Below are 9,196 nucleotides of genomic sequence, written 5' to 3' on the forward strand. Positions count from 1 at the left end.
GAGGAGACGACTAACTGCAATGCACTAAAGCACTAAGCTCTCAATGGCTTTAATTGAATTTTGATGTCCTTGGCAAATTGTTTTCTAATTAGTTTCGCAGACTTTGCACTCCCCTGTTCTCGGCCTAGACACCACTGGTGCCCATAGTTGACATAGAAAAACTTTCTGTCAACAGCTCTAACAGCTCTAACTGCTTTCACACTTTCACACTTTCCCAACCCCAGCCGCATCCTCCTTGCCACGTTACTCACAACTTACCACCGCTCCCCTGCCATTTCCTGCTCTTCAATAATGACAAACTTAAAACTAAAACAATTAATGCCACGTCCACGACCTCAGACATAAAAAAAAAACACATTAAAGAAAGAAGCGGGCGAGATTTTTGGTAAGCGAATAATTAGATACTCTTGAGGAGATAATCTCCGGGCAGTTATCGAATTTGGATCAGATTTTGTGGCATAATGGGGAAAGTTTTGCCAATTTGTTTGCGGAAATTTAACATTTCATCAAATGCAGCTTTTTGGATGCTTTATAAAAGAAATCATGAAGTTTGTTTGAGAATCAATCATGTTTGGGGTAAACTTTTCTCATAGAAATCCAATTAAAAATTCATCAAAACAATATTTTAGGTGGCGTTAGTTATAGATGGATATTTTGAAGAACTTGTTAGGGTATTAGCACAAAGAAAGTGAATGATGGAAGTGTCAAATAACTAAAGAACTTGGGGATCTAGAATCCAACTAAAAGATGAAAGAACAGACTGGTATCTAGTGAATTATGAAAGGACTAATATCTGTAGAAACCTGACACGATGGAATCTTAGTTCCCAGATAATGTCACAAACCTTCCAGTACACACTGCAATACCTTCTTGAAGTTCTTGAAATTAATAGAGTAAAACACTTACCCAGGATCATTGGGCACCTCCGAGGGCGAGCAGGGACCCAGCTCCACTTGCTGTTGTTGCTGCTGCTGCTGCTGCTGTTGTTGTTGCTGCTGCTGCTGCTCAATCTTGATGTCCATGTTGTAGTTGTATGTGTGTAGATGGGGATGTGTCTTGCGGGGGACTGACTGACTGACTGTCTGCTCTCTGTTGCTACTCTATAATTGTTGCGCCAACGTCTGCTGTCCGAGCATTGAGCGCTGGGCTGGGGGGCGTCTGTGGTGTGGTGTGGTGTGGTGTTTATGGATGGACGGGGGGATGCTGCTACGATTACTACGGAACGGCTAACAATCCCGGCCCTTAATCATTGGCCACGCTGGTGGCTGCTGCTGCTAGTCTGCTGTTTAATTTGCTTGAGGATTCCTTGATTTCCATTTGGCTACTTGGATTTTTGCCACTGCTTTTACCGCTTTTACGTTTGCTTTAATTTATTTTTGTTGTTTGGTTTTTTATGACTTTTGCTTTGGGTTTGGTTTTGGTTTTAGGTTTGCTTTTGCCCTTGGCTTTGCTTTGGCTAATAATCAAATAGAATTGTTCACGTTTTTGTTTACATTTCACACTGGGAATCACATTTCTAGGTTGCTTCTTTTGTTGTTGCTTTCTCCTCCTCGTTTTGCAGGCCACTTTTGGTTAAAAATATTTGTTTTAAAACAAATATTTTACTTGTTTTAATTAATTTTATTTTATTTATTTATTTATGGGGTATTATTGTTATTTTTGTAGTGTTTTAGAAACGTTGCGTTAACTTTTGTTGTTGTTTTGCTTTGTTGTTGTGGTTGTTGTTGGATACTTATTGGATTTTGAAGGCACCAACATCGTATTCCTGCAAAAAAGATATGTTTTTTTTTTGTTTGTTGCTTGTTTGTGGTTTGTGGGTGGTTTGGGGGGGTTGTTAGCGGTGTGAAATTTAATTAAATTGTAATTTTAAACTTTCGGAAATGCAAACTTTCGACAGGCAACTCCTTGCTCTCCTTCTCTCTCCGCTGTCTGCAAAAAGTGCAATGATTCGCAACGAAAAATCGTAAAACTGCAGCGATTGGGGGGTGGCCAGGCAAGTGTGCGGCAGTAGCAGAAAGTGGGTGGCAGGTGGCAGGTGGCAGCTGGCAGGTGCACGGCATTGACGGCATTGACGGCTGAGTGACAATTTGGATGCGGGTACAACAATAGAGAGTGAAATAGATCTGCCGTTTGAAATAAATTAGCCTTATTTTATGTGCAACTAAAGCCAGACAATAAATTTCAGTAAAAGAACGACACTCCATCGGGGGAGTTTCAATCCAGTTATAGCAGCCAGCTGTCTAAATGGCAATGAATATAAAGTGGAGGCATGGCAGATGCAGCTGTCAAAGTAGCAACTAAAAGAAGACCTAAGCGCATGGAAAGCAATTGTGGAAGATCTCTAGAAATATGATACAAGAAACAACTGAAGAAATAAATTAAACCAAGCTCCCGCTTTGGCAACACAGAATAACCGAAGGAACCCATACGGAAGCTCCAATCATAGACAACATTTACACCAACGATCATCTTAAGAGGAAATTCTCTAATTCTAGTAACTTGAAGCTATAAACCACTAAAAATATTTCTGGGAACACTATTTTAATTGATGAACGAAAACCACTTTGTCTCCCACCTGATCTCACCCACAGGCTAACTATTTCCCATTCAATGAACTTTTATAGCTCTGAACTTTTGTCTTCTGTTCTGACACGCTCCCACCACCCCTCCCTCCCGCTCACTGTGTTTGCATGTTGCTGTGCGCTAATACGCGCCTTGATCTTTTCCCACACCCACAACAACAAACAATTGATAGAGCAGCACAGAGAGACGGACAGACAGAGTGAGATGGGAGGAAGAACAACTGCAGTAGAGGCAGCGACAGCAACAAAAACAACAACATTAGCCTCGTAATAACGCACAGCATGCAAGCTTTCACAAACAGACACTCATGCACACCAATGCACCCACTCACGCACACACAACCAACGGAGAACATGCACCGTTACAACGAGTGCAGAAGTTAACTGGCGGCAGCAACAAACACGTGACCCGACAACTGCGACAATTGGCAAAAAAAAAAAGAAAAACAAAACACAAAACACAAATCAAACACAAAAATTGCATTGCAAATGAAAAGCCCTAAGAACGATCAACGGCCACAGGGCGGCATAATAAATGATCTCAGTAATTTGAAATTCGAACTTCAATCTCCGTTATGAATGGACTTTTGCCGGCCGGCTGCCATTTTGCCTGCACCAAGCAAGCGATCAACCGAAGCTAATTGCTACAAAACTCGGAGAGGCAGTCGAGGAAGAAGGAGACGAAAAAGGAGAAGATGGACAAGGAGAGCAGATGGATCCCACAGCAGGTAGAACTTTAATTCAACTTTGATTTTTGTCCGCGCACTCTTTCTTTCCGATTAATTCTCGCCTTGTATTTGTTTTTTGTTTATTGTGTTTTACATTATATAATCGTCAAATTGCATTCCACACAGCCATCGTCGATTTAACAAAATGCAATTCAGCCAACTGCTGCTGCTGTTGCTTATGATTATATTGTACGATTATTGAGTTGAGTTATGGCCGGCGCACTCCACTTGCTTGCAACTGCAGCGGCAGATGATTCGAAACTGGGGGACTTCAGCGGAATACTATATTGTGGCTATTATTGCGACTGCGATTTGCTGCTGCTGCTGCTGCTGGCTGGCTGCTGCTGCTGCTGTTTTCTGTACGCGCACACGAACGCGACAACCAACAAAACGACTCTACGACACGGCAGGCGGCAAGCGGCAGCTGAGACCCCAACACACACTGGGCCGCCACTCGATGCGATGGATGGTGGTAGTTGTAGTTGTACTTGAGCAAAGCTTTGCGGCAACTTGCACTACTTAACGTGTCCGTGCCGGCTGCACAAAGCGCATCACATCAGCATCGGAACAGCTGATAAGTGATAAGCGGCCCACAGTCACTCAGAGAGAGACATAGAGAGAGCGAGTGCGAGAGAGCAAAGAAAGCATGTGTAAATAAAAGAGAGTAGGAAAATTAAGAGCGAAAAGCTTACAATGTGCATAAAAAAGGGTAGCAACGCGCAGGGTATAAATCCAGATAAGGTGAGGCCATCAAAACTCTCCTCAATCAAAAGAGAGGAATTTACCGAATAGCAGCAATTAACCGCAAGAGCGGCTTACTCCACCCACCTTTCGCTCGAAATACCTTCGAAGCGAGCGCCTGACAGAAAGCTCCGTTATAAATTCAAGCGTTTTCCCACACTTAAAGGCGCATTTATTGTTCCATGTTCAAAATACAGTTAACGGATAATTTAGTTTTCAGATCCAATGCCCCGTTCTTAAACACCCGAACAGGGACACATCCATGTGGGTTCTAGCTTAAAAATATCCAAAAACATTGTGAAGAGCGTGCACTTGTGGGTGTGTGTTTGTGGGCTGAGTGTTTGGGTAGGGGAAGGACACTCCAGGCACCCGTTAAAGCGCTGCTCTTCCGCTCCTCCATCCTTTCTGGTTGCACATTCTCTAACCTTGACTAGGGATTACAACGAAAGCAAAGAGACGGCGGCCCTGCTGAACAGACGAGCGTCTAGCTGGTCTGTGCGGTTACTGGCTTGGTCGGTGGCGGAGGCGACGTGGAGGTGTCTGTGGGCGGTGTGATCTCCTTCTCCTTGTTCCAACTCTTGAGGCCCTCGGGCAGCGTGGTGTCCTCCTCGAAGGAGCCGGTGCCCTCGACAAACTCCTCGTAGGTGGACTTCTCCTTGAAGGGACGCGGGCCGAGCAGCTCGATCATGTCGTCGCGGCTGAGCACCTCGTTCTGCAGCAGTCGCTCGGCGACACGGCGCACCTCCTCCTTGTGCTTGGTCAGCAGAGTAGTGGTGGCCTCGTGGGCGGTCTTGATGATGCACCGCACCTCGCCGTCGATCATCATGGCCGTGTCCTCCGAGTAGGGCTTGCTGAACACAGGATCGCCGGCCTGGCCCACATCGAAGCTCACCTGCCCGATCTTGTCGCTCATTCCGAAGCGCACCACCTGCGAGTACGCGATGTCCGTGATCTTCTTCAGATCATCCTGTGCGCCGGTGGTGATGCGATTGAAGAACAGCTCCTCGGCCACGCGGCCACCGATGGTCATGCACATGCGATCGAACAGCTGCTCCTTGGACAGCAGATAGTGATCCCGGGGCAGGTACTGGGCATAGCCCAGACCCTTGCCGCGCGGTATGATCGAAACCTTTAGCAGGGGATCGGCATGCTCCAGGAACCAGCCGGCCACAGCGTGTCCTGCCTCGTGATGCGCCACCGTCTTCTTCTCCTCCGGCGCCAGCACATTCGTCTTCTTCTCCATGCCGGCAATCACACGCTCGATGGCCTGCTCGAAATGCTTCAGCACAATCGAGTCCTTGGAGTCGCGTGCGGCAATCAGAGCGGCCTCATTGCACACGTTGGCGATGTCAGCGCCCGTGAAGCCGGGCGTCAGGGCTGCCATTTTGCGGGCCAGATCATTCTTGTCCAGCTCCGCCTTAAGTCCGCCCAGATGCACCTTGAATATGCTCGCCCTGCCCTTGATGTCGGGCGCTGGCACATAGATCTGACGATCGAAGCGACCCGGTCGCATCAGTGCCTTGTCCAGGATGTCCACGCGATTGGTGGCAGCCAGCACCACCACATTCGTCGTCGTATTGAAGCCATCCATCTCCACCAGCAGCTGATTTAGTGTGTTCTCCTGCTCCGAGTGGCCGCCAAAGGTCTTGCCGCCACGCTTGCGACCCACGGCATCGATCTCATCGATGAACAGGATGCAGGGAGCATGCTTGCGGGCCATGGCGAACATGTCACGCACGCGGGACGGTCCCACGCCCACAAACATCTCGAGGAACTCCGAGCCGGAGACTGTGATGAAGGGAACATTCGCCTCGCCAGCGGTGGCCTTGGCCAGCAGCGTTTTGCCCGTGCCCGGGGGTCCCGTGAGCATGGCGCCCTTTGGTATCTTGGCGCCCAGATCGATGTACTGCTGTGGATTCTTCAGGAAGTTGACAAACTCCATGATCTCAATCTTGGCCTCCTCACAGCCAGCAACGTCCCTAGGGAAAGAATAGAAATTAAAAGATGAAAGCAGAATGGAGACTCGCGAAACTCACTTGAAGCCCACACCAATCTCTGTGGGATTTATCAGCTTGGCTGTGGACTGCATGACGCCGCCAAAGAGACCGCCACCCTTGCGTCCCCGTGCGCCGCCCATCATGTCAGCGGATTTGCGCATCATGTAGACAAGGAAACCGATGATGAGCAGCGTGGGCAGCAGACCCGTCAAGCTTGACGCCTCCACCTCGTTGCGATAGATGACGGGCACAAAGTTGATCGATTCCGTGCCCTGCTCCGTTTGCGCCGTCTCCAGATTCCGCTCGAAACTGTCGACGCTGCCAATATTGAACCAGAGCACGCCGCTGCCTTGGCCACTGTTCTGCTGGAGGCGCACACGCACCCACTTCTTGTTAACCACCTCCAGCTTCTCCACCATGCCCTTGGACAGGTAACTGAGCAAACAAAAAAACACGAGAGAAAAATTCATAAATTACATAATAAAAATTGCAGAGAATTGCTGTCACGCACCTGTTTACGAATTCCTTCCAGGAGATCTCCTTGTAGCCCATCTCGAAGAACGCAAACGAGCCGACAAGCACCACGGCGCCGATGGCGCCCAGCAGTATCCAGCGCTCGCGATCTCCGCCACTGCCCTCGCCTATGGGGCGACCGCCCGGCGGATTTGACCGTCTTCCAGACGGTCCGCGTGAACTGTTGCTAAACATTCCGAAATTCCAATCTGATTTGGACTCTGAGGCAGCTGCTGACTTTGAAGTTTGGGGTTGTGTTGCTTTGGATTTATCTGTCGCTGATTGGCTGTCCTTTGCCACAGGTTTTTTCTCCCCATTGGCACCTTTTGGCTGTGTGGACTTGCCGCCGGCCTCAAAGTACTTTTCGAAACCCTTTGGCGGCTTCTTGCAGAACAACTGCAGCTGCTCCACGAAGTAGCGTATGAGTGGCGACAGTTCCCGAGGCAGCATACCAACGCCAGCACTGGCTTCGCGCTGCACCTGCGGGCAGAGAAGGTGATGCCGGAGAAGGAGAAAGCGGAGGGTTTAAAAGGAGCCATCACGTGACCCTTGCTAATTCCGTCATCCTGTTACTCACTTTGTTTGGCAGCGGACCGGACATGTAGCTGCGTCTCATCAGGCTGCTCATCGCCTTGGCCGTGCTCAGCAGCCGGAAAGCCATGACTTTTCTTTGGGGTTATTCAACGATTCCGGATGGTTGTGTTGTTGTTGCGTTTGCCTGGGCTATCCCTAGCCAAATGCCCCAGTGCGATGCCTACCCTACACTACGTCAATTTGGTATCAAATTCTGTTTGTTGTTGTCCTGCCAAAGGTGTTGCCGCCTCATAGAGCAGATTGTCGTTTTACAAATTTAGTAAAAATGTAAAAAATATTACGCGTAGCTGTGCGCGATTGTGAAATTTCGATTCTTGTAATCAGTGTGACCGCGGATTTATCGATAAAATATACCGCGTGACCCTAACCAATTTACCAAAATATACAATAAATTAAACCGAATCGTAAATTATGTTCCTCGATTTTGAAATCTCATTTAATATTACCAGCTAGTTAGGACTCTCAGCACTGAAAATATTATCTGTGGGATGAATATTTAATAACAAAATAAACGTTATCACTCATTGTCCATGTGAAAACTTAACATAGGACTGTCTTTCTAAATACATATTAAAATACCGAACTGTGAAATCACAGAATGGAATCTGGAATACAATTTATATAATGTATGCCGGAAAAATTGTTCTTATAACCATAATTCTGTTAACTATTTTAAATATAAAGGCATGCAGCCGACAAGTCAACTTCAATTGCCACACAAAAATAACGATAAAAAGGGTACATCGATAGGTAAAGTCAATGGCCGCGGGAATCTATTTAATCTTAAAAGTTGATTAAATAAAATGAATTCATAAAAATCCGTTCTGTTGACCATACATCTACGAAAATGATCAATTTTGGCGTATTTCCTAGAAAAAATTATATATCGATATAATACAATAATACAATATATCCCTGACCGTTTACGGGCAGGATAGAATTTCCCTGACCGTTCAGGCACAGGAGAGAATTTCCCTGATCATCAAATGAAAATTGCAAATACATATTTGTAAAATATAAGGTCAGAAGGAATACGATCCAATAAAAAGGAGTACTTATAATAAGCCAATTTGATTCTTCAATCCCATTAAATTAATGTTTCAGTGTTAAAAGTCTTTGCAAGCTTGTATTATCAAATATAACTTCAACATCGAGAAATATGTTTTAAGACTACGGTATCTTACGGTATCTTTGTAGAATGATATGGTATATTTTGGTATATTTTTAAGGGTCTCACGGTATATTTTCCGCGGTTACACTGTTGTGCTGTCGTGTGGTACGTATCTCACTCGTGAAAATTATTTTCTCTTCAAATAAGACAATTAATTAACTAAAATTCGGCCTGAAATTATGCACAAAATGTGCCGCAAGCAATACTGTGATAGTGAAGCATTGCAGATTGCTGTAAAAACCACATTTAAACGCCTTAAAATCAATTTTCATACCAGGCAATTGTGTCTGGTCTGCTAAGGGGTGCCAAATTTGCAGCCCGAAAAAAAGTGGAAAAAAAACTTTTTTACCAACTTGGCACCGTGTGAATGTGTGTGAGTGTGTGTCGGTGTATGTGTGGCTGTATGTACAGTCGGCTGCTAAATTTACGCAAAAAACCACAACAAAAATGTGTAAAAATAGTTACAATTGCAGTATGCTGCTGTGTGTGTGTGTGTGTGAATGAGAGAGAGTGTGCGTCTGCATGTGTGCGTGCAATTTTTCCGGCAGCCAAATCAATAAAACTGCAGACGACTGCGGTGTAGATTTCACTGCCCAGAAAAAAAAGTATTTGCTAATTGTTTCCACCTTTCTCTTCCCCCTCCCTTACTTTCTTGCAGCTTTTGTAACTAAAACTCCGTTTTGACATCACTTTCATCATAATCTGAATAAAAATAATAATAATAAATAAAAAATACAACAAAAAATAAAAAAATATATAATAAACACCATCGAAAACGAATCAAAAAATAAAACATAAAAAATAATTGAAAGTCACAGCAAAAATATCTTAAAATCAACAACTACTACACCAACAACAACAAAAATCAAC

The 9,196-nt window shown here is 45.5% G+C and overlaps 2 protein-coding genes across 7 annotated transcripts in view; both read right to left on the reverse strand.

The window, feature by feature from the left end:
• Positions 1 to 1,381, reverse strand: part of LOC117587211 (RNA-binding protein Musashi homolog Rbp6) — a 167,398-nt gene extending 166,017 nt beyond the window's left edge. The window contains exon 1 of one of the 5 annotated variants that reach the window (XM_034277761.1): positions 907 to 1,346. In XM_034277761.1, the coding sequence (XP_034133652.1) occupies positions 907 to 1,022 (116 nt within the window). In that variant the 5' untranslated portion in view covers positions 1,023 to 1,346. Of the gene's footprint in view, positions 1 to 906 lie in introns of all 5 variants that reach the window. The other 4 variants (XM_034277762.1, XM_034277763.1, XM_034277764.1 and 1 more) reach the window with 4 other exon arrangements.
• Positions 1,382 to 4,192: 2,811 nt separating this feature from the next.
• On the reverse strand, positions 4,193 to 7,487 carry LOC117586988 (AFG3-like protein 2). 2 transcript variants are annotated; one of them, XM_034277387.1, is made up of 4 exons: positions 7,139 to 7,487; positions 6,560 to 7,044; positions 6,088 to 6,483; positions 4,193 to 6,030 (listed from the first exon to the last, which is right to left on the reverse strand). In XM_034277387.1, exons 1-4 carry the CDS (start codon positions 7,220 to 7,222, stop codon positions 4,536 to 4,538), a joined length of 2,460 nt encoding a protein of 819 aa, XP_034133278.1. In that variant the 5' UTR covers positions 7,223 to 7,487; the 3' UTR covers positions 4,193 to 4,535. The 2 variants fall into 2 exon arrangements, with proteins under 2 accessions (XP_034133278.1, XP_034133279.1); XM_034277388.1 differs by having other exon boundaries at positions 4,536 to 6,030; positions 6,560 to 7,041.
• Positions 7,488 to 9,196: the final 1,709 nt, after the last annotated feature.

Source organism: Drosophila guanche, unplaced genomic scaffold, assembly GCF_900245975.1.
Source record: "Drosophila guanche unplaced genomic scaffold, DGUA_6, whole genome shotgun sequence".
Classification (NCBI taxonomy): domain Eukaryota; kingdom Metazoa; phylum Arthropoda; class Insecta; order Diptera; family Drosophilidae; genus Drosophila; species Drosophila guanche.